Source organism: Semicossyphus pulcher, unplaced genomic scaffold, assembly GCF_022749685.1.
Source record: "Semicossyphus pulcher isolate SPU_LCO1_2020_fin unplaced genomic scaffold, fSemPul1.0.p SCAF_7, whole genome shotgun sequence".
NCBI lineage: Eukaryota > Metazoa > Chordata > Actinopteri > Labriformes > Labridae > Semicossyphus > Semicossyphus pulcher.
In genome coordinates, this window is record NW_027211748.1 from 8,811,515 (window position 1) to 8,837,687 (window position 26,173).

Below are 26,173 nucleotides of genomic sequence, written 5' to 3' on the forward strand. Positions count from 1 at the left end.
TTATTGTCTGCTAGTTTCACAGCGGTTACGCTCTAAACAACAAGCTTACACGTCTACATCTCCGTTTAACACCGCAGGAAGATACAGGGTTTTCTTTTAATAAGCCATCGTCGCACTGCTGCCAGGTGTGTGCGTCTGTCTACTCCGCCCTCAGCACACCTGCAGTTCCTCACAGCAGTGAGAAACACGCGCGCGGACTGTTCTCATTCACAGAACGGCAAATGAATACGTTTTGTGAAGTCCCTTTCACGTCTCATAAAGATGTTAAAGTTACGGTGTTACAGACAGACAGAGAGCAGAGCCGAGCAGAGCCGAGCAGAGAGACAGCCATGTTACCGTGATGCTACGTTTTGATTGAGTCCCGACCTGCAGACTGTTGGCTGAGCTCCAGACCTCTGCCTCGCGATAGTCCATAGATCGTCCAAAATGTCCCAAACAGAGCAGAATGATAAGAATAGAAACACAGACGAAGGGCAGATCCTCTGCAGATACAGACACCAGCTCACACTTCTCCTGGATCATGATATTGATTAATAGGGAATATTTAATATAGAAAATCCTGCCCATTAAGCCTTTTATTACTATTATTTACAGTTTCAGTCTGTCAGATGAGCTGGTCTGTGTTTAGTGACTTTTATCTTCAGCAGCACTGTGTGAAGGTGGGCAAAACAAGAAAATCATTTTTGTTCCTACTTTTGTGTGTTTTTGTTTTATACTCACTTGTTTTTAATTTGATATTTTATTTTAGTGCTATTTAAGTTGCTACAGAAACACTATTTTATTTTAATTTTGTATGTCATGCAAATGTGACAGTAACTTTTCAGATTTGGAATTTTAATATTTTAATTTCAGATACATTTTGAACATATGTGAATATATCGGCCGATATATCGATATCAGAATTTTTTTACTCACTAATATCGGAATCGGCATCGGCCCCAAAAATCCAATGTATGTCAGGCTCTGCTATCTACCTTGCAAGCTACCGACCGAACTAATCTACATAGTAACCTCGCTTTCTGGCTACCTGCTAGCTATCTATGTACCATGCTCAGTTTCATAAGTATATTTTTAACCAGATTTTGTACACTGCTTACATATTGTATGATATATCTGCACTACATATGGCACAGTATATATGTCTAGACTGTATGTCTATCTTTTAATCTCACACATATCTATAGCTAGCTGGCTTTACTGTTCTTCCTCTTTCCATCTCTCTCTTTCTTAATTGAATGACAGCTGGTATATTGTCAGCTCTAAATGCCTTATACAAAGGTGTGAATGTCTGTGTGTGTGTGTGTGTGTGCCTGCACATCCTTTTGTGTGCGTCAGTTCATCAGTACATCAGCTCTGGACTGTGGCGTTTTCTTAATGTGTTTTGATAAGCCAGGAGGTCCCATCAGCATGTTTCTCATCATCTCCTTGATTACAACATTTCCACAGATTTCCTGCCTCAGTGGTCCACACACGCACGCACACACCCACACACACACACACATACACACACACACACTCACACACTCGCATACACTCAGCTGTCACTGCTATGAAAATATAACCAAGCTGATTTTTTTGAAAGCGGATTCAGGCTAAAGATGGAGATAGCACTTTGAATTGTTTGATAGGAATTGTCTAATATATATTTATTTTTCATTTCTGTAACCAATTTGAGTTCATGAGCCTTTGAGAAGAGTAGCGTCATACCAAGAATATTTTTATATTCAGTGAAGAGGTAGAATTACACAACAGCCAACTTTCAGTGGAAATGTTGTGGGATTGAAGATCACTGCCTTTGGACCACCTACAGTTTAACTCTGCAGAACAAAAAGAGTGGTATAAAAGCTTCATCTCCAGCATCTCTCCAGCTTCTTCAATAGATAAACAGACACAAAACGAAGAAAAGCATCCAACTGAGATCTTCTTTTTATATTCTACTAACAATATTTATTTCAGAACTTAATAACCAATGTAATCTAATGCTTGACATATTAATTGTCCATTAATCTTTTGTTGTAATTTCTTACAGTCGCTGCACCTTTTGATTTTCTTTGCAAACATTCACTGTATTCATCTAGTTTCTCCTGCAAAGAAACATCCAATATTAATGATTTTGCACACACTGAATTGGAGCATCCTAGACTCCTAGTGGGTATAGGCTCCACTGTCTGGCTGTTTTATAGAAATAAAGTTGTCTGCAAAGTCACACAGACACAGAATTCCTTATTACCCCAAGGTAATGAAACATAACTTGTGAATAAAAGTTTCCACACACTCGGGCCCCTTAACAAGGAAAAACAGTTATTCTAAAAAACACCATACATAGTTTAGTTGGTTGTGACTGGATTCTTAATTTTTGACCTGTGTACAAATTTTATACTCCGTAAATTTGAATAAAGTTGAAAGTGAACAAGAATTCATATATTAATAAACAGTACGTTTCATGTCAGACCGCACTTAAAGGGGCCATATCTTTTAAACGGATATTCTCATATTTTCATGGGTTTCACATTTTTGGGTGTTTATTGTTCACAGTGAAAAAGTAAAAAACTGCATAAAAATGTTTCACATAGAATCACGTTTTTAAAAAGGTCGCCTCTGAAATGGGCCGTTCATAACAGCTGCAGGTTTCTATGTAGAACCTTGCTTTCGCTGAAATCAACCAATCGTCATTCACCTCAGGCTGCCTGCTTCACCAGCTTGTAGTCAAGTCGTCAAGATTTCAAATTACCATTCTGATACCTCCTGGCGATTCTGGCTTGTACCTATAAGGCCGAATTACCGATCCTAGAGCAGCCATGTTTTCAGCCAAGGTCTCGGCTAAGGTCTAACCTTTGAATAGCAAAAGGGCTTGTTCGTTTCAGGAGGAAGGAGAGGCTCCGAATAATATGTAATTAATATTAATTATAATAAGTAAATTAAAATATATACTGTATACAATTTTTTTTTAAACGAAACCAACTTTACTTTGATTCAAAAACACATTAGAACAACAGAACATTGATTGCATAGCTAAAATATGTCCCCTTTTTCAGTTTGTGTTGATTTTGGCGCCCCCTGTGGACAAAGCCGTACCTCTTATCTCTTTGCTGATTTTGTCCTCTACAAGCTAAGTGGCGGTTTTTAACAACAAATGTCTTCCTGCTTTCTTTAACAGTCATGTGTATCACTCACTTGAAATTTCTGCCCTGGAACATGTAAACAAAGACAGCGTGCAGTTAATCTCTTCGTCTGACACCTACCCCCCGCCATTGAAATAATCAATCCTGTCTCTGATGGCCTGGTTTGCTTTTGTAGCTCATATAAAGGCATCAGAATTAATTTCAGCCTGTTTCATAACCAGCGAAAAACTCCTCACAGGAGCTTTAATAAGTTAAATGTTGGCAGTATGACAAACATGTAGCACTTGTTGATAGGCACGCTGTGTTTTTTTATTTCCCTGCCTCAAATGTCTGCCACGTTTTTGTAAACCAATAGAAATACTTTTCCATTAGTCTTTAATGGAAACTAAATCCAAAAGATGTTTAATATTTCCTCAGAGAAATCATCCCCACTTGACTATCAAGCACAAACAGTGTCAAAACCATGCAAATGAAGTTTGTTATTTGTGTGTCCAATTTTCGCTTTCTTGTTTGAGATAGGCCCACAAATCATCTTCAAATACCATTTCTACTTCCTGCAGCTACACAGCGCACCACCACGGGCCTCATTATCTTTGTATCACAGAATTATTTTAGTTGCACAACATTTGGCCGTGAGATGCAAACAGATTTGACAGCAAAGACGTACAAACAGGAAGGGATGCATTATTAAATGTGGCTTAAAGGCTTGTCAGACCACAGCCGGTTGAGCTTGATGCCCTGGCCATAAGTAATGTTTCTTTAAGGCACCTGGTAGAAGAGAAGAACTTCTGAAATACGGCAATCTGAAGGTTTATTATTTATTGTTTTAATGATTTGAACACAGTTTTACCTGAGGCAAAGAGTTCAAGCAATGACATGCTAACACTTTGATTCTGTACCTGCTGGCTCCAGTCTTACCTGAGCTCAGCAGTGGTCGATCATACAGATGATCACAGCTTACAGAGGTGTTTCATTAAAAACAGGCCCGTGGTAGACCTGCATAGAAGAGAGAATGAAACCTTTAAAGAGACAGAGCTGCTCATTAGTTGCTCATTTTTCCGTGAGGTTTCTCGAACCGTCCGCTCATAACAAGTCTCTGTTTGGTGCAAATCCATCCCGAGCCGGTGCCTTGCGGGGCTTTTCCCTGGCTTTCAGAAGAGGCTTAAGTAGTAACATTGCCAGTGGGGTCGTTTTTTTCTGTACTGTAGGATTGATGTTGGAGCGCATTTAAGAGAACACAGTTTTGGACACAACATAAAGCCACTGAGACCCGTGTAGAAGCCCCGAGAAGCACACGAAATTCATTCATAATCCCATCGCCAGGAGAGGACGGTTCTCAGGCGTGACATTTCTCAGACTTTTGATAGGTCAGATTCTCATATTGTTGGCAGGGTAAAGCGGCAATTTGCTCAATACTCTGCGTGCCTTTTCTGAGAGTGTAACAGGCAGGAAATCTCCTGCTCTTGAGTCTTAAAATGGTGGGCATAAATTTGTTCTGATTGACTATACTGAGCCAGCTTTTTGCTTCTTCCTGTTGAGGATTATGGCAAGCATAAAATGAAACCACTTTAATTCTGACATTCTGAGTGGGTCTTTTGGAGCTACAACACAGTGAAGCGGGCACAGGAGCAGTCTTTTGACACGGCGGTATTGCAGTTACTGTCAAGGCGGTGTTGTGAAACTGGAAAGCGGTCTGCGTGAGTGTTAGCCAGAGCGGTGAGGAGGAGCGGGGAAAAGAAACGTGCAAACAGGCTTTAGAGTCTGTAGCCATTATTTTATAGGCAGTTTTTGTTCTGCCTTCAGAGCAGAAGTGAATCAACACAGTAGGACCTCACCCACCCAGACACACGGGGGGGAGTGGGAGGAGGGATGCAGGTTGCTATGGTAAGGGTCATCCTGACTTCACCCTGATGGATGGCGGTGATGCTGAAGCTGAGGAGGAGTTAAGCTGGGCACCATGGAAACAGGCCGCAGACTGATAGCGAGGGGTGGGAGCATGAAGTTGTGTGATTGATCTGACTCAGCCACTGTGAAAAATATAGGTTCAGTGCTGTTGGCTCAATATCGGACTTGGAAATTGCTATTTTCTTTCAGCCGCTGCACTTATACATCCAACATGAGATGCACAACAACAGCTGACATTCCCCCGAGGCAGCGCAGGAGATTAACACAACTAATGTCGGTAAATTCATTGCGTTTGTTAAGATCATCAGATTCTGCAAGTGCTAATTCCCTATAGGAGTGTGGAGAACAAAGTGACACCTCTGGTATTAATACATTTAAACCAATTATATGCTGTGAAATTTGCAGCCAACACTTCTCCTACCTGTGAAACACTCATGTGCCATGACAGCCTGTGCTGCTGCATGCGGTGCGTATGAGGGGTAGTCCGGCCGGGAGGAAGCAGCCAGAGAGAGAGACAGACGGAGAGAGAGACAGAGAGAGACAGAGAGAGACAGAGATGTTCCTCTGAAGCCCAACCCCATCTTTTATTTATGACCCACAGGAAGTCCTTCAGCATGTCCTCTAGATGATACCCAGGAAGTAAGCACAACACGCAGCCATCAGAGCACAAGTCAGCCAGACCAGTCACTGACAGTGAAATGGGGCGTGGTCAGCAGCGGGGTTGTTGTTGTCCTCTGGGTTTAAGGCCATCAGTTTTCATGCTTGTCTGTTTATTTATTTATTTTTCACTTATTTTATCCCCCTCCCTGTCTCTGTCTCGCAGCCCCCCCAAAGTTCACCAAGATTCCCACAGACCAGATCGGAGTGTCAGGCGGTGTGGCATCATTCGTGTGCCAGGCCTCTGGAAATCCCAAGCCTGTCGTCTACTGGAACAAGAAGGGCAAGAAGGTCAATTCCCAGCGTATCGAGGTGGTTGTCACAGTTCTCAATGGTTAACTTTACTGTAAATTACATTGTAGTATATCCTGTTATAATTATATATTTTATCATATGAATGTTTACAACCTTATTTCTGTGTGTTATGTGTATGTATAAATCTGTGTATTACTACTTACATAGATTTTATAAAATGTAACCTTTAAGATTACATATCGCTCTTCGTGCAAGTTGTTATAATTCTGTGTAAAATACATTGACTTTTTTTCTGGCTGACGAAAACCGAAACTCCCTTGTTGGTACACTCAATATTAAGATAGATCTATAAGTCAATTAGCTTAGCTTAGTATAAAGGCTAGTAGCAGGGAGAAGCTAGCCGGGCTTTATCCAAAGGTAACAATTAAATCCATCCAACGAGCATTTTGAAAGCTCTATAACACATTACAGACTATTTGTTTTATCTGTACACAAACTGAAGTGTGTTCACGACAGAGACATGGAACTATTTTCTGGCAGGGTAGGCCTACAGTGATTTCCTGTAGATTTTGTCTCTAGCTCTTGTTGTTACGGTTAGGTTTTCAAGATTACACATCAAATCCTCAATACATCAAAATAAAAGCATTGTGTACAAACAAGGGAGTCAGAATGGCAGATTGGACTTTTACTTTGAAAAAGAATACCGGAAGTGTTGACGTACTTCACTTTCCATGCCAGTGCCATATTCTCCAGGAAAAGATGTTAATAATGGTGTGACGAGGTCAAGAGGACTCTCCACACTTTATTTTCACAGTGTATTTTGGCCGAGAACCGCTCATGGTAAAAATAGGCGAGCCTCCTATTCTCTAGATTTTCAGCGCGTGAGCATCGTCTGACATGCGCGACTCGTGCTGGCAGTCTGAAGGCTTTAACCTGTTTTCATACGTTTAAAATGAAAAGGAAGACGTTCCGCCGTCGTCACACACACGTCACACGTGTATTGTGAACCGGCCTGTAAATAGATAAGTTTGTTTAAGAGGCTGTGGCAGGTGAACTGTGGAAAAAGCCAGGCTAGCTTTCTCCCGTTTTCAGCCTTTTGCTAAGCTAAGCTAATTTACCCTTTGCTGTAGTCTAACAAACACAGGCAGTAGAGTATTTGTTGTGCAAATTTTAGGCAAAGGTTGCAAGAATTATGTAATTAAATAGCTGAAGACAAAATGACTGCATTAGAATAAGTCTCTTTTCCTAACTGACATAAAAATATGAAGCAGATCACAAAGTACTTTTTCTATCACTCATTGCACATATTGTTGTCCCTAAGATGTATGCGAACAAGCAGGCTTTTCCAGAGCTAAGCTTTTCTGCAGAGCTGTTAATTCCTGCAGCTCAAACACATTAGAGGTTTGATTGTGTATTGATGCAGTAATTTGACCTAATGGTTAGATAGAGTGCGTTTCAACCAGTGGACCCTCATTCACTCCCCCCATGTCGGTAAGTATGGTCTGTTCTGAGGTGTCTCTGTGCAAGAAACCCTTTCAGCTCCAGGAACGGTAGCTGAGTCTGCCTCGAGGCAGAGGGGCAGGTAAAAAAGGAATCAATGAAATATTAAAGTATAATTACTGTCACATTATTACTGCAACAGAAACTCTGCTAAGTTAATGATGTATGACATCATAGTTTACTGTTCTTATAGTGATGCATCTGTTTACTCTGCTGTGACTGACGCGTCTTGTTCTGTGGTTCTGTGGCCGTCCAGACCGTAGAGTTTGATGATGGTGCAGGTGCTGTGCTGAGGATCCAACCACTCCGAGCCCCCCGAGATGAGAACATCTACGAGTGTGTGGCACGAAACAGTGAAGGAGAGGTGTCCGTCACTGCAAAGCTGGCCATTATCCGAGGTGAGACACACAAACGTCTGCCACACACACACACACACACACACACACACACACTGCCTCCATCCTTTTTCCTCTTGAGGGTTCTTTCTCTCCACGTGCCCACACCTGATTTCAACCGTCGTCCCCGGTTCCCTGGGTTGTCAGTTGTGGATGTGACAATAGAGACGTGCCACACCCTGCCTCCACAGCAGGCTGCAGTCAACTGTTCTTTTTATAGTCCCGGTTCAGTGCAACCGAGCGTGATCTGGCCACAGAGAGGGCCAGCAAGCGCTCTAGCTAAAGGGTACTTTAGCATCCCAGCTAGCTGTAATCACTGCGCTTCCCTGCTAGAGTGGGGTGTTAATCTAATGTCCACTGCCTCCTTGGAGGGAAACTTATCTAATGTGATGCTCCAACATGCTGCAAACTAAGGTTGCAGCATGTGGCTGCAAGCCTGGGATCAGAGCGCTGGCCATCCGCCCAGCAGCACAGCAGGAAAGGACCAAGAAATAGAGGGATGGCAGCTTGGGCTGTTACTACAAGAAGAAAAATCAGGGGATTAGGCCTCCGTTTGGCAGACAACCCATTTCTGCCAGGGGAAATTGAGGAAGAGAAAGAAAGAGGGAGAAAGAGGTCGAGGAGAGGTGAGGAGGGGTGTGAAGGAGGAAGAGGAGGTGGGGGTAAGTTGAGTAACAACACAGGATGCTGTGAAACAATCAAGATGAAATGGGGAGTCGGAGAAGCGGTGGAGGGGGTGGAGGAGAGCAGGAGATGGATGAGGATTGTGGACTTGGCAGGGCTGTGTGGTAAGCAGAAGGCTGCTAGCCCAGGGAATAGACTCCTGTCCATCTGTTACCCGGCCCATCATCTCTGCACACACAGCCCCAATCTAAAGCACATTACCACATAAAATACACCTCGAGGGCAGCCTCACAGTGTGTGTGGCCATGTGTGCCTGTTCCTGTTTGTGCTAACTTTTCTCTTACTCAGTTTGTGTTCCATGACGTTTCTGTCCCCCGTGTGGAAATAGAATCAGATGTCTTTGATTCTCCCTAATCTGAGGGATAAGGACACACAGAAGGAGAGCATCTATACAGTATATGCTGGGCTGTGTGATTTATAGTGGGAGGATAATATAGACGTGTCCACCGACAGTTTCTGCCATATGGTGTCTTTTTGATATCCCCATTTGTATTTGATCATGTCTGGCATTTTGCTTTTTCTTTTATATAAATGTAACACTGTTAAATAAATATATTTCTACATCAACTTAATTTGCTAAAGACAAACTACTTTTCTTTCTGTTTATTCTAACCACGAATGCTGTCAGCAAACAGCGAAACACACACCCGAACATACACACATTATTAATATTTGCTTCGATAGTCGATGCCAGAACCAGAACACACTTCAGTGCGTTGGTGCTTTTAGTCATGTGACTACGCACTTCTGCTTTAGAGACAATTATGAATCACGTATTGTGCGGTGAAAAGCTGCACTAACCTGTCAGCTTAACAAATGCAGGAAAACTACAGAAGAATTTTGTTGGTTGCTGAAATGTTTAGTTTAAAAAAAATGACAGCTGTTGAACAACTAAGTAGTATCTTCATGACTCAAAATGTGAGGCTTAAAATAGCAAGCAGACGCTGATGCTTATTTGTCAGCCTGGAAAATCATTCAAGAGTTACTGATCAATATTGGACCATTATTTTCAGATCAATATCAGAAGCATTTAATACAAACCTGCAGCCTTGTGCTCAAGTAGCAGTCTTTGGTGTGTTACCAGCTGCTCAGACACTTAATAAAAAATTCATAATGGTTTTGCTTTTGCATCATAACTGGCACAGAGGAGAATTAGAGTCGAAGTCACCATCAGCCCCTGAGCCAGACCTTTGGCTAAAAGACGTGAGGCTCAAGAAGGTAAAATCTGCCCTGAGAGGGTCTCCTGGTAGATTTGTATCCACCTGCTCGCTTCCTTTGACAAACTGAAAAGGCTCCCGGACGACTCTTGAAGGTGTTAATGGAGTAGACCCTCTTTTGATCGAGAGGCCTCCTTTCATTATTTTATTGTTTTACTTTAACATATTTTATCTCTTTTCATATTTAGGTATTCTTCTTATAACTTACTTAATATTTTATTATATTACTTATTTTTTTATAAAACCTTTTACTCTACTTTATTTCTCCTTTTTATGTACATGTCGCAGATTATTAATATTTCATAACGGATTCTCTGTTTGGCTCTGTGTCTTAGAATAAAACTCAAAGCCTATTTTGAGTGTTACTGTTGTCTGAGATTTAAGGTCTGCAGAGGGCTGTGGGTGGGTCATGAGACTGCTTTAGTTTTAGCTTGATAATACAAAAAAAAGTGAGCATATGTATATTGTCTTTACAGATTATTTTTTTGGCTTTTGCCTTTATTTGCAGCTGAAGAGAGACAGGAAATGTTGGGAGTAGAGAGTGGGGGATGACATGCACCAAATGATCAGCAGACAGGGCGTCCAACCTGCGACCAGTGCAATGAGGACTGCAGCCTCTGTACATGGGGCACCCGCTCGACCAACTGAGCTAAACCTGCGCCCCTTTTTTCCCTAATTGCTCAATAAATACATTTGAAAGTTAGTAAGCAGCCCTTTAAATATTACCCACAAGCCTCTGCAGAGATTGCTTTGTAGAGAAACCAGTCAGATGCGCAGTTCAGAGTTTTACATATTTCAGTTTGCTTCATCGTAACTTAGAATAAAACAATCCACTATTTTCCCCAAAATTCACAGAAAGTCCTGAATCTAGAAAATGTTTTAAACTGCTGAATATAAAATCTGTTTTTACATACAGGAGCGTAAACTGTAGTTTTTGCCTGCTAACCTTCAAGCAGCTGAAAAAAAAAGTAAGATCTGTGAATAAATATTTATTATCAAGAAGCTCCTCAGGAGTCATTTATTTTAGGCCTTTGACTTTTTATCAGTGAAGCAAATATCTTCTAATGCAGCTGCTGATCCTCCCGACTGATGATTCAAAGTCTTGGAAAGGCTCCAAATCGAACATATAGTCATCTAACATGTATGCATTTCAAAATAAGACACCTCCTCTACACAACTGAACGCTTCTGTTTGACTGTACACTCTCACACACGGCTGAGTGCTACGCTGTATGATAGCTCATGTTATCTAAGAACGCCGTTAAGTGCACAGAAGTCTGCAAAAATCCTGTTTGGGTCAGTCTCTTTTTAAAACACGGTTCAGTGGAGAAAAAGGTCCACCAACCGCTGGAGCAGAAAGCAGGCTTTCCATTACTGACCGAACCCTCCCCCCGAACAGTCTCCTCAGCCCCTGATGTGTTTCATCGCATCATTTTGTGTAATGGTTGACCGACACTAATAGCAGCGTGGTACGGCGCGAGGGCCCTGTGGTTGGCCACAGGAAATGGGCTGCAGCTCTTGTAGGCTGCCTAATGGATGGAGATGTGGTAGGTTATGGTCGGAGAGATCATTCTTTTTGTGTCTTCAAAAATCACCCTCCTCTCATTACCTCCTCCTCTCTCTCTCTCCCCGACTAGGTCTCTCTGTCTTTGGCTCACAGCAATGTCCGTTTCTAATTTCTCCTCTCTTGTTTTATTCATTCTTTCATTTTCTCTGCCATCTATTCTGCCTGACCCTCGCTGTCTATCCCGAGTCTCTCTCTCCTCTCCTCCCTTTGTGTTTTTACAGGCTGTCTCTGCCGTCCCCCCACCCCCACACCCTCACCCCTTTAGAACCAACCCCATCCCCTTTCCACCCGAACTGCTCTTTTCTATGGACACTGCAGTTGTGTTTCGCCTTAAGCAGATGTGAATATCTGCAGTCCTGCATGTTTGAAAACCTCTGGTGGGCGAGGGATTCACATCACTGCAGCTGTGTATAAATATATATGTGTGTGTGTGTGTGTTTATGTGTGTGTGCGCGTGCAGAACCTTAATGATTATCTGTGTCTTTGAAAGCATGCACGTGGACTTCTTTGTTTATGTGCGTGCGTGTGCATATCTGTGCGTGTGCGGCTGGTTTGTGCAGAGTAATCCTGATTATACCCACCTCCCAGTGTCCCATTTTAGGAGAAAGGGAGGCAAGGGATGGAGGAGGGAAGAGGGTGAGGGAGAGACGGGGGGAGGAGAGATGTTCTGCCACCACGGCAAACACCCTTCAAATGAACAACAGAGTCAGATCAGTGATTCCCCCCGGGCGTCTGCTGCATTGGCAGGCCGGCGGCTCAAGCAGCATTTTGGTCTGGAAACAACTGAGAGTATCAACTCAGCCTGGAGAGGATTACACTCCAGGAGTGGAGAACAGGCTCTTTCATCATACATGCCCCTTCGTCTTCACTGTTTTTATCCCCCCCTCTTTTTATTTCTGTTTCTTCCAGTCCATTCTTCATGCGTGTTTGTGTTTAATAGAGTTTTACGTGTGGGGATCATCGCGCTTTGTGTGTTCAGTCTCCGGCTGCTGGAGAGCCAAAGAGGGGCTCAGGACGACGGGGACACGTGTGGGATTTTGGCTGCGATTGATCTACGATGCAAAGTCTGATTCTGCATTGTATTGTGATGTATTATCATAAAGGTCCATTAGCATTTAAAGTGCTCCCCTCCAGCCCTCCTGCAGTCTATAGGAGTCAAAGCATTACAGCCTCTGAAGACTGCTGAGCGCCGGCAGATTAAGCCTGAATCAGGCTCCCTGAGATCGCGCTTTTATTCAGGCCTCTTTCATGCACATGGCCGTTCCCCGCTGAAATGAACTGAAAGATGAATAGGCAACCTGTCTCTTAACCAGGACGAATTATAATGCTCTGTGAGTGTTTGGCCAAGTGTGTGTGTGTGTCTGTGTTTGGGTGACTGAGAGAGATTCAAAGACAGCCAGGAAAGAGGAAAACCTGGATTCATGTTTGTTTGTTTGCATCAAATGCATTTTATGTTTTACTTTGAGAGAGTGTGTGTGCGTGTTGGTCCTCGTATCTGTGTGGGTGTGTGTTTGTGTGCACACGGACGCATGAATTGCATATTTGCCCAGATTCGGTTGGCTCCACCGGCTGGTTTTGGGCACAGGGCCTGATTGCCCTTCTGCAAACACAACCAGGCCAAATTTACGCTCTCACCCTCTTGATACACACAAATACACACATGCACGCACACAAAGCTCCGGGGAACAATGCCGCTCGGTCCTTGCCAATGTTCCCCCAAACGCTGTTGACACACACAGTGTTTATATACACACACACATGCCTCATTTTTCCATAGGCTGTCTTATCAATTTAAACAGGAGATGAGAATAAGCGGTACTTTTGTGCGGCAGTGTTTGTGTTTGATAAATGATTCATTTGGTGAAAAGTGTGATCAAGGCCATGCCCGCAGTATCTATTTCAAGCAGCGGCTGACTCATCCAGGAGCCTGGCTGAATACCTGTAGCTGCTGTTCTCCTCTCCAGTGAACTGTACTTCAGCGTCCAGTCTGCGGCTTCTTCTGCACAATACATGCTGCAGTGTCTTCCTCTCGGTCTATATTATTCATATTATACTGGTTACATTCTGTTCTTTTGTATCCCTTTACAAAGTTACAACAAGAGAGGTGTAAAAAGCTAATTCTGCATGCCAAAAATCTGCAGCACTGTTACTGTGAGAGCATGCTGAACTACTGCTGTGCTGTGTGTTCATGTGAAACAGCTCTTAGGCAGTTGAATTTCTTTAACTGATTTTATGTGATACAGTCAAACTTTATTGACAATAAGGAGATCATTAAGGGCAACACTTGTTGACGATGACATTGAGATGAATCCCAGAGAACATAAAAGAAAAACAGCAAAGAGATACTTGACACACAAAAACAGATATAGCACAATAACATAATAGAAAGGCCATTGGAGTTTTCCGAACATTGAGAAATCTTAATAGATGAATGAAGATAATTAAAAGCTAAAATAAAATACAGGTAAGAAAAAAAGCCTGAAAAACTGGTAACTAGAGCAAATATTTGAGAGATATAATAAAGTATTTAAAGTAATAATTTCGAAGATCTCAGTTTTCGTTCTCTTTGGCGACACCTATGGTGATAAATGGTAACTGCAGGAGCACACTTCCCAGATATCGCATGTGACGATTTTCCTCGCTGACGGTCGCTTTCCTTTTTAGACTGTTTGCCTTCATGTGTGCGTACAATTTGTTTCTTTGGATTTTCACTTATTTTTGAAGTTGTATCTGTAGTCATCGATCTTTTCTTTGTTTGTTCAGCCATAGTAGATTACTGTTTACTTGCAACACTTACAGAGACCGGAAAAGCAGCCGCTTAGCTCCGCCTACCCTCTCTGGCAGACCAACCACTGCTGGGTGATGGAAAACGAGTCACTAACTGGGCGCCGCCTTCATCAGTGGGCTGTAGGCTCAGTCACCGTTGTGTTACCTTATTCGGCGATAGATGGTGACATTTATTTAAATGAAAATCTTCAAGATTATTACTTTAAGATGGAAAAAAAAACCTGTTCTGTAAAAGAATTACAAATCGAGGTTGGGAGGTTTATAATCACATTTGTAAAACTGTCCCAAAGGTAAGATTGTATCTAATCCAAGGCTGTGCTGTGTTTTTCTTCTAGTCCATAAAAAATCAAAAGCAGACTTTAAAAGTTACGACCTAACTTGTGGAACAACAGCAGGTAAAGCGCATAAAGCCCATTGGAGAAATAAAGAGGTTCAGGGAAGTAAAATGGTAATTTTCCAATAAGGGACGTATAACTAAAAGATGCCAGTGAGTATCATGTTCCTCTTGGGGACGGGACTAACCAACCCTATTATACAAAACACAATGATGTGCACCAAAGGCATCGCAGGTAATCAATCTTACTACACAATTACAGATGAAGTACAGACGTTTAGAGGTTGGAGAGGGTGTGTGCCTTTTAGATTGCATCACTATTATCCAGGATTGTCTATTTCTATAGGGAAAAATGTTTTGTAGGAAAGGAGGTATTAGGCCAATCTTTTGCCTGAGTCAGCACACAAGAAACCTTATATGAAATAACACAATGAGGGAGAAGACCCAGGCCACTCGTATCTAAAAATGTCAAGGTTAAAACAATTAAGTCCACTGCTGGTGTGAAGACGGCAGCGATGCAGAGTCCAGGTGCCTGATGATGAACAACAGAGTGTGTCTCAGTGAAAGCATCTGCATCTGCTGCCTCCTTTACATCTGAACACTTTTAGCTAAGATGTCACGTTGGGTCCGGGGAACATTTTATGGATATTTTTCACAACTTTGTGTTAATTTATTAAGTTAACAAATGCCATCTTTATGGCCAAGATGCCTAAAGATAGCCTTCCTGGGAACGGGAAGAATTGCTTAAAATCTGGCTCTTAAAAACAAATCGTATTGTATCATATTTTTTTCACGAATTCAGCAGAATCTAAAAATATATCCATCCGTCTCCTTCTCATGCCTCTCTCGATTCAGTCCAAGGTCCACCTACGCTTTATATTTGCAGCATTGATAAAGACCTGACTGGAATACAGATCCAGACCCCCCAACACCCACACACAAACACACACACACACCCTTGCACAGGCCCCCAGCCCGCTGCAGTGGCGTGCTCTAATTAACAGCCAGGGAGTCCATGTAGTCGTAGCCGGCGGGGTGATAAAAAGACCATCTGAACCCTCTCAGGAGAGGAGTGAGGTTGGGGGGGGGGGGCAGAGGGGAGCAGATGTAGGCCCAGCATATTCCTCTCCTCGGGGGAGCTGGCCTCCTGACCTCCATATCGATCTCCCCCCTGTTCCTTCTTTCTTTTCCTCCATCTTTTCGTCAATGGCCGTAGGACTAGCCTCCATTCAGATGGATCATTAGCATTGATCAGTGGTGGAGAGGTGGGAGTAGGTGGAGGTGAGGGAGGAATCATGTGTAGTGTCCCCCCCTCTGCTTAAGTCTTCATTGGCTGATAAAAGAGGGTTTGATGAGGCCTGATCTCCACCTGAGCTCTAAGTAGCGTTGTTCCAAAGCCGACACCAGGATCGCAAATTGTGGCGAGCACAGCAGACCGTCCAACGATCCGATATCATTTATTGGACCAAAATAAAATAATTTAGTGTCACAGGAAATCATTTGTGAAGCAGTTCCCTTCACAGCAGGCTGCAGCACTCTGATACCATGGATGTAATACGGCTGCCACAGGTAACGACTGTTTTAGAGCAGCAAAGAAGAACGGGTTTCTGGTCATTTGTTACGTAACAATAGCAAAAACAACAGTACAGTGCTAGCAGAGAATGTAACATCAGGCAGATCTATGGAAAGTAAAGGAGTTTCACATAAAAATCTGCCTTCCTCTGACGCCTCTGTCGACACAGCAGGTTCAAGCTGCCGCTAACGTTAACTCAGCTTGTTTTCAGGGTAGCATTCCTCTATCGTTCGTCGTTCCTGAGCTCTTTAAAAGGACCTCAATTATCTGCAAAGCTGACCTGCTAATTAAAACCTGTAAAAACACTCAAAAAAAGCAGTTCCACATTCAAATTTTGTGTCTCTCCAACACTCTTAGGGCGTTTGTCCATTGACGAGGTTTTTTGCGCTGGCAGCGCCCACAACCTCAATTTCAGAGCGCTTCTCACCGACACTTAGTGTTGCTAGGATACGAAATTTGCAGCACTTCCGCTTCCCTTGGTCGTGACCTTAAAGTCTGTTTTAAATTGCTTAGTAGGCTTAATATTTGCTTTTATTCAAGGATTTTTTACAGAGAAAACATAAAAACACTGGAAATGAATCGTGTCTGGCATTAGCAACAGCTCTACACCTGGAAACTGTAGCCTTGAAAAAACGAAAGGATTAGCTTCTCCTCCGCCACTGATGTTTAAAAGTTGATATCTGAAGTCCCGCCCCTTCTTCATTTTGATTGGTTGGTGAAGGAGAAGTTACACTGACAAGCGCAGTGGTGTTCTAAAAGCTGAACTATTTTCAACTGACGGTGTGGACTCACTGCAGGTGACCAATTCACCCACACTCACATCTGCCCAGCCTCGCTGGTCACTTGTTGGTGTGAATTGAGAAGTTTTTTCAATCAAACCAACACCCCACAAGGTTTTTTTAATTAAATACTACATTGCTGTTTTCTTTAAATGCATGATTACGACAGAATGAGGGAGAAAAGCTGTTAAAAAGTGGCGCCACTTGCCTGGTGCATACATTCAGCAGTGAATCAGTTGCTTGCAATACGCTTTGAATAGGGGCCAATTTTCAGCCGTGTCGGTTCGCGTTCAGTGGGTCCACACCTTGCGTGGCAGTTACCAAAAACAGCTGGCGCAGAGGAAGGGCATATTTGCGTTTAGGAAAACGCTGAACTGCATTGGCTTTGTATTGAAAATAGGCGCTGCCAGCACGAAAAATGCCGTCAGTGGACACAGGCCCTTAAGTAGACTCAAGAGATGTGTCAGACAAATCGTCTTACAGCAGGATCTTTATTTACTTCTTGATTTATTTATCAATTAATGTTCTTGCTAAGTTCTGACTGTTTATGCAACCTCCAAATAAAAGAAAGTTCTCCGTCATACATTTTCTGAGCTCGGAAATACAAAAATGAAAGGAATCACACCACATCCATACAGACTTAAAAGTGTACACCTGTTATTTTTTAAGTCTGGTATCAGATCGTATCAGATACTCAGTGCCGGCTGATACGCAGATTCAGGTATCTGAATTGGCATCAGAGCATCTCTAACTCTAACCACAGAGCGTTCAGACTCATCGCCAGGCTCTCCTTGGAGCTGTGAGTTGCTCTCTTGCCATTTCTGACATTTCTCTTCTCCTTCCTCCTCTCTGCTCCGCCATCAGCAGCAGCAGCTTGACATTCCTATCTGACGGTGTGTCTCTCCAAAGCTGATGACTGTGGAAAGAGAGAGAAAGAGGGCGATAGATCCTATCTCCACTCAGCCTCTCATCCCCATAGCGGAGTGTGTGGAAACAGATGGTACGCGTCTGTCATGTGGTTAGGTAGCAGGGGGCCCGGAGGAGGGGGAGGAGGAGGAGGAGGAGAGGAGCGGAGGAAAAAACACACGGACATGTTGACGTGGCTGCAGCATGCGTCTCGGACTGTGTTTGGCCGCAGATTTGTTGGGCTTGAGCCGTAGGAAACTTTTAGGGTGTTTTTGTTGTGCTTGACAATCAAGAGGCTGCGCAAGTTTGATTTATTAGCCGAGCAAATTAGCGTCTTGGTAATTGCTTTGCTGCTGTTGGAAGGTGGAATATATAATTATAGTTGCAGGTATGGGGGAGGTGTGTGTGTGTGTGTGAGAGAGAGAGAAAGAGATCTAGTGGTTAAAGGGTAAGGCGAGGAGGAAGCAGGGAGGCTGATGGATGCTTGATTACGTGTCTCGCCATCTGGACTGTTGTCACCAAGATGCTTAATCCCATTCAGCAGAGAAAGTGAGTGTTAATGTGTGTGCGCGTTTGTGTGTGTGAAAGCTTTTCTGCGTGCACACACCTTCACTTTCCAGGATATGTGAGGACATGTGTCTGTACATTATTCCACACTTTGCATAAATCTGTGAAGATGCTAATAAGAACAAAGCTATAGAAACAAATACACACACACACACTTGTGCGCTGCCCCCCTGTTGTAATCAGACACATCCAGACGCATGCAGACACATCCCAGATCGGCCTCTCTAATCGTTGGTACATTTTAACAATTACTGCTAACAAGTCCTTATTACCCCCAGCGCCCTGCCCCTCCTCTTGATCCCGGCGTCTAATTGCTGCTGCTGTTTCTGAGCAGCTCTCTGCATAGTTATTAGACAAGAATCATTACCAGCACACAACACAAGGCCACACCACGGAAAAACTCACAGTTCACTGCCACTGCCACCAAACACCTGTGTTTCTAGGAAAGGACTGCAAGTGTGTGTGCGCGGCTGTGTGTTTGTGTGTCAGCACTTAAGTCCCTCCTGCTGACTGGGCGGCGTGTTTATCCTCCTGTAGAAACGGCCTGTCACACACACATTAAAAGCTAGCAGTGTTTCTGCCAGCCTACAAGATCACCTAATGACTAGCTAGCTGTAGGAAGGAAAACGCCGCTTTGATGAGGAACGATATTGTGGCTCGGCCGTCCCCGCCGGCAGCGCCACTTTCAAAGGCCTGCAGATGTTAAAGGAGGAGGTGGAGGGGGGCTGACAGTGGCTCTCACATCAGTGTCAGTGTGGAAGGATTCAGTGCATGGCAGGGTTCGCGCTGTCTCTGTTCAGGCAGATAAAAGTCAGTTGTGTTTAAAACAGCTGCAGATCTACTGACATAAAAAATAAGGAGAACACACATTTTGTTTATTATCCTCCGTCCAAATTATCGATGAAAAGCAATCCTTACATCGTGTCCTGACCCCCAACCACAACCCTCTGCCTCTCTTTATTGCTTTGTCACTATCTGTTAGTAGCCATGCCAGCAGCATGTTTCTAGGGACAACAGTTTCAGTCTGACGGGTAATTAGACCGTCAGTGTTTTGGTCCCGAAACGATATGAACAGAATTTATTGTAACTTTTCATAAAGCTCTGTGGCTCAGAGGTAGAGTGGGTCGCCCGATAATCTGAAGGTTGGCGGTTCGATCCCCAGCTCATACAGTCTATATGCTGATGTGTCCTTGGGAAAGATACTGAACCTGAAATTGCAAAGGCTGCAGTGTTAATGTGTGTGTACATTAGCTGAACAGTTGTATAGCGTTCAATTAGCGTATGAAAGGGTGAATGTAACATGTAGTGTAAAAGCGCCCTGAGTGGTGTGAAGACTAGAGAGGCGCTTTATAAGTACAGTCCATTTACCGTTTTATCGGTACCAAGGCGCCAACTATACTTTGGTTAATGACCCAACATAACCTTAGCTGTACTTTGTGTCTATTGCTAATGTTAGCATGCTTACATGCTAAATTAAAACCTTAAAAAAGATTAAAGGGGGGTATTATACTGATTTCAAGCTTCATATTTCACTCTGAGATACCTGTGGAGTAGCGTAGCATAACTTACAGTCAAAAAAACTGGTGCTCTGTGCAGGCCCTCATACAGCCTCTGCCTGAAACGACTCAGTCAGCTCTGTGCCTTTAAGACCCCCTGCCCCTACAAGCCCACTTTCTTCTGATTGGCCAGCTCTCCAAGGTCTGCTGAGAAAAAAACTGTGTGAAACCTGACGTTCACAGCAGCCTGCAGACTGAGCTGAGACGCCTGGGGATTACCCCAACATACTTTTACCAACAGATTTGAAACTCCACCCACTTTTAGTTTGGACATCCAACATTGTAACATTATATACATGTCCTAAAATGTGAAACAACATACTACCCCCTCTTTAAGAGTTCATACCTGCCAAAAATGTGCTTCTTAGTAATGTTGTTGTGGGCATTTTAACATGATGATGTTACCATTTAGCTTTAAGTACTTCTGTGCCTCAGCATCCCAGAGCCATTTGCATGCTTCTTAGTCTTTTGACGTTTTTTTTTCAATATGGAAAAAAACATTACAACTTATTCCCTCTAAAAAGAACTTGATAATACAATAATCAAATAACAGAGAAAAAGTAAAGAAAGGAGACTGGACGTTAGCATTAGCCTGTAGTGGAGCCAGTTTAAAGGTTACAGCATGTCCACTTTTGCGCCTAATTACTGAGTTCCTGGTGACACGCTTTTTAAATTTCTTTCTTTGTCTTCATCCTTCCAGAGGACCTGTTGCCATTTGGCTTCCCCAGTATAGACATGGGGCCCCAGCTGAAGGTGGTGGAGCGGACGAGGACGGCAACCATGCTGTGCGCCGCCAGCGGCATCCCCGACCCAGAGATCTCCTGGTTCAAAGACTTCCTGCCCGTGGAACCGGGCTCCAGCCAGGGTCGCATCAAACAGCTCCGATCAGGTGAGAAAGACAGGCAGTTACTGTCAGATTATTTCATTTGGAAATAAGTAAACAAACAGTGCATCTAAAGCTTAGCCCGGCTATCAGGTGAAATCCCCGATGCTCTAAATTTGGTGATTATCGTGTTTTAATTAGGATTGAGGGATTACACGCTGCTCTCTGAGTTTATCTGCATCCTTTGGGGGTGTAAAACCTTTTTAAAGCCAATTTTTATAAAAGGATAATTGTGCCGCCCTTAAGCCATTAAAAAAATAGCCGTTTTTATTAACATTAGGGAGAAAAGATTAGAAAAGATGACACTTAAAAGGCACAAATCTTTTTCCATTGTGGATCATAAATGGCAAGAAACAGCAGCATGAAGAAGAAAAGTCCAAATACACAAGTGGGTTGAAAAAGTTAAAGCACAACTATTAAGTAAACCCACATGAAAATGATCAATCTCCCCCAAAACAACAGCAATTCTCTCTCTCTCTCAAAATCAATGTAATCAAACAGGAGTTCCTTCACATTTAACTGATGCTCCTCTTATCTTCTGACCCGCCCCGCCTGAAACAGCGTGAAATTAACTCTGGATGTAAGATCACTTTTCCAAGGACAGTAATAAGTAAAGAAGGAGGGCGGTTGTTTTTTATGTTTGGGAGAAGTGGGAGATTGTGTCTGTGCTGATGAATCTTGCGCTGAAAACAGAAGAATAACATTTTGCGTTTAAGACAGTTTGCTCAGCTTTGTTTATGCTCTCCTGTACGGATGATACAGTGTCTCCTGGAGGAGGCAGACGCGTATTTTCTCAGCCGTTCCTCAGGGGGAATGAAAGTGATGGTGAGGCGAAACCATTTTGCTGTCGCTTCATCCATATTCTCTGTGCTCCCGCGTCCTGCCAGCTCTGATATCTCCCTGCTGTCAGCCAATAGCCTTCACTGATCACTGGTGCCCTCTGTCAGACTTGCAGAAGCGTCTCCATGTGCACAGCTAAGACTTTATAAACAAATAGAAGAATCTAAAACTTTCACATTTTTGAATATTTGCCTCCTTTACTTACTGTCTCCAAGCTTGTCAAGATTTCTGCTCTGCACAAGAAGAGGTATCAGCTGTAGCTAGCTAGCTTATTGTTGCTAACTCTTTGGGTTAGCTTATCCGACTCTGTATCAGAGACACATGACAGGGTCTCAAATATGCAATCAGTGGCTACATAGTGCCATAGTTCACACAAAGCTACATGTCCTAAGCAAGAATAACTGTAGGAGACATGAAGAATAGCTGCAGCATTGTTTTTTTAGGGCATTGCAGAGCTGTTAGCCTCGGCACTGAAGGGCAGCATCAAAAGGACAATGTGAGATCAAGCTGTTGTGTTGTTCTCACAAAATTCCTGGAAGTATATTTGAATTTGGATCATGCTATAATACATAAACAACAGAGCACAAAACTACAAGAAAAAAGGGCTTTTAGGATGAGGGCTCTGTTTGGCTAACGCTAATGCTATTACGGGTAACGAGATTGGCTTGTGTTCCTTGGATATGATCAAATCCAATAAAGAGCAGGACAGAGTCCCGAGCGTTGGTCAAATCTGTGACACAGTGACATCCAGAAGCATCTACAGTGGGTCAACACCGTAAACAGGATGTGACGGATCAAGATGGGTTGTTTCTAATGTAACCTGGAACCTGGAAAAAGCGCTGTAACCTTGGAAATAACATTATGTTAGTGTTAATATACATGCTTACATTTGTGGCCTTTATTAGCACCATGCACTTGTGTTTAAAGCAGCGAGTATTGCACTTACAACAATACTATACTCACCGCCTCAATATGCAAAGAAACCCAAAGCTTAGCAGGCCTACCTTGCCTTGTAACATCAGCAATGATATGCTGCACCGCTGTTTGAGGTACGGGTTACAGTCAGTTGAAGCTTTTACAGGTAGTTGTTGCCCACTCTCTCTGCCAGTTTTAGCTCCTACAGCCATTCCTAGAAGGCTTTCCAGTAACCTACTGAGGTGTCAAAATGAATGCAGCAAGTGAACATTTTGTCCTGGAAGTTGACGTGTTGGAAGCAGGAAAAGTAGGCAAGTGTGAGGATGTGAGCAACTTTGACAAGGGCCACATTGTGATGGCTAGATGTCTGGGTCAGAGCATCTCCAAAACTGCAGCTCTTGCGGGCTGTTCCCGGTCTGCTGGGGTCAGGACCGACCAAGAGTGGTCCAAGGAAGGAAAACCAGTGAACCGCCGACGGGGTCATGAGTGGCCAAGGCTCACTGATGCACATGGAGAGCAATGGCTGGTCAGTGTTGTCCGATCCGAGCTAAAAGTTGATGCTGGTTCTGATAGAAAGGTGTCAGAAAACGCAGTGTGTTGCAGTTTGTTGTGTATGGGGCTGTGTAGCAGCAGACCGGTCAGGATGCCAATGCTGCCCCCTGTCCACTGCCTGAAAGCATTGGAACTGGACCACAGAGCAAGGTGAGAGAGAAGGAGGCCTGGTCGGATGAATCACGTTTTCTTATACATCATGTGCTTGTGCGCCACTTACCTGGGGTAGACATGGCACCAGGATGCATGATGGGAAGAGGGCAAGGCGGTGTAGGCAGTGTGATGCTTTGGGCAAAGTTCTGCTGGGAAACCTTGGGTCCTGCCATTCATGTGGATGTTACTTAGACACATATCACCTACCTAAACATTGTTGCAGACCAAGTGCACCCCTACATGGAAACGGTGTTACCTAATGGCAGTGGCCTCTTTCAGTAGGATAATGCGCCCTGCCACACTGCAGACATGGTTCAGGAATGGTTTGAGGAACACGATAACGAGTTCAAGGTGTTGACTCGGCCTCCAAATTCTCCAGATCTCAATCCAATCGAGCATCTGTAGGATGTGCTGGACAAACAAGTCCGATCCTAGGTGGCCCCACCTCGCAAATTACAGGACTAAAAGGATCTGCGGCAAACGTCTTGCCATGGACTCCACTAGACCTTCAGCGGTCTAGTGGAGTCCATGCCTCGACGGGTCAGGGCTGGTTTGGCGGCAGAAGGGGGACCTACACAATTATATGCAGGCAGGCAGGTGGTCATAATGTTATCGCTGATTGATGTACAGAATTCATAGAGTAGTTGCCTCTGTGTAAAATACTCTGCAAGGGGTGTGGGTGGAAGTTGACGTAGGACGTGTCATGCTGTGCACGGAGGCAGGTGAGCCAATATGTTCAGTGCCACAAAAAAGACCGAGAACAAGAGACCATTAAAGTTGTTGGAACATAAGGAACATACCAGAGGGAGCAGTGCAGTGACTGTTTTATGGACCCCTAATTGCGATAAACACTATACAAACATTTTTTATTCTCTGCTTATAATTTATGAGAAAGCTTTGGCGGCGTTGGAGCTAGGAAACAACTCCTCAGATGCAGCCAGCTTTTGTTCTGCTGCTCTCTCTTCCTGAAGTATTTTTCCTTTACAGTTTAGCGAATACTTTTTTTGTTGCCCTAAAATTGTAAATAATTTAACAATCCATCATAATAAGTTTCACTTTGTGTGCTCTCAGGCTCATTTTGTCCTCTATAGGGTGTCACACAGAGACATGACACTGATTCACCGGTACAGAACGTTAGGCCACATTTCACATCAATGAAACAGTAGCAAGACAAATGGCTCAGTGCGATTCACCGCAGGGTTTTAATAGGATTTCAAATCACCAAAAGCATCACGAAGCCCAACAACAAAACACACTGTATAATGAACCAAACACTGCGGTGAAATGACTTGGAGGAAATCAATTACACCTAAGCTAAAGCACAAAATAGCAGCGAGATGTGTTATGGATGAAACACTCCTTTAAAATCTGTTTAATGAGGGCACCTTCCAAGCAGAGCCTCGCATTTAGTGGACGGCTGCCAGCTCTCGTTGGAGCGCAGCCAGGGATCTGTTTTGAGTCACAAACATTGTTTTCCCTCCGTCTTTTCCTTTTCTTTCTCTGTTGGAAATGTTTTTATGGCCCATATGGGTCAAGATGAAAAATGATGTAGAGAATGGCTGCTCTCAAATCCCTCTAAAGATGACTCTTAGCCATTTTACAGCCCATAAGTATCCATCATCGGTGGTGTCCTCCCAACGCAGGTAACTGTCCAAAAGGTGACAGTTGGGAACCCCATGTGCATATACCTGCGCAGATCGGCTTCCTGAGGGGACAAACATATGGCGGCGTATAGACATGAACTTCTTCTGACATCTTTATACTTCAACTAAGGGATCCATGTATTTTTCCATGCCATCTGCTGCACCAGTTTTAGATGTGCGTGAGGAGAGCCGTGACAAGCGATCCGTCTCTCGCTGACATTTGGGACGAGATCTGCAGAGTTTACCTAAGCACTTAACAGCCCTCGTAGACCGTCACTCTAACAGATGGCGAGCAATATGGACCCTGAGGTTGACTGCTGGGTGATGGACGGACCTGGGATCTGATCAAAGTTCGTGGTTATGGTTACCGTCGTGGTTTAAGTCACTTTCAGCTGAGCAAAAAAGGCAAATAATTAAAACAATTTCTGTAAAAGCCACAAACACGGACCAATTGTTCTGAAATCACTCAAATTAGTTTTGACTTATTGAAGGCAGGTTCTCTTGTCACGACTCTAAATGTTGCATGTGCATCACTGAATACCTCTGCAACGGAGGTTATTTTTGGTCATGTTTGTTCATCTGTCTGTTAGTCAGCAGGATTTCTCAAAAACAGATTTCAATGAAATTTGGACGGGAAATTAGGACACCGGCCAGAAAAATAAATGATTTGCTATTGGTGAGGATCCAGGGTCTGTTTGAAAGAATGTCTTAAAATAGCTGGAGAAATCCTTTGACAGATCCAGTTTCAGATCGGACAGAAAATATGAAGATACCTTTAGTTTATCCTCTGGTTTGTAGTTTTCACGACCAATTTTATGATGTAGGATAAATGAGAAATAATAAAGTGCAGCGACTTCAATTTTTTGTGTGTGTTTTCACACCTAAGCGATGATTGATTCTGGCTCTAAATTGTGAAAAACACCTGAAACAAGGGCTGCACAGTTTTGGCCAAAATGATAATCACCCATATTTTGATCAATATTGAGATCATGATTATTTATTTATTTTAGGGACAACATTTTATATTGTAATTTCACATTTGAATATATAATGCAACACTTTATAAAATGGGAGTAGCGCCGTTATTCCTCTTGGCCTTCAGACTCTCATCATGCTGCACTTTGTGTTGTTTTTAGTTGTGTTGCTTTGTAGCTCAGACACACGTTTAATGCACTCTTTGCATATTATTTTTTCCATCTAAAGGAATAATTTAGAAGATTTTCATTTAAATGAATGTCTGTTAAGTCTCTATCTATCCCTGAATGAGGTAACACAATGGTGACTGAGTCTATGGCCCACTGATGAAAGCCTTTGCATTTGCAGTATATAGTATTATTACAGACTAGGTGTCTGTGGCGACTTTCACAGAAAAAAATCACAAGTG

At 43.3% G+C, this 26,173-nt stretch overlaps 1 protein-coding gene across 1 annotated transcript in view; it reads left to right on the forward strand.

Moving 5' to 3' along the window:
* The window catches only part of LOC138611396 (receptor-type tyrosine-protein phosphatase S-like), an 83,615-nt gene that overhangs the window by 16,932 nt on the left and 40,510 nt on the right, over positions 1–26,173 (forward strand). The window contains exons 3-5 of the mRNA XM_069684474.1: positions 5,851–5,996; positions 7,696–7,837; positions 20,504–20,692. Of these exons, the coding sequence (XP_069540575.1) occupies positions 5,851–5,996; positions 7,696–7,837; positions 20,504–20,692 (477 nt within the window). The remainder of the gene's footprint in view (positions 1–5,850; positions 5,997–7,695; positions 7,838–20,503; positions 20,693–26,173) is intronic.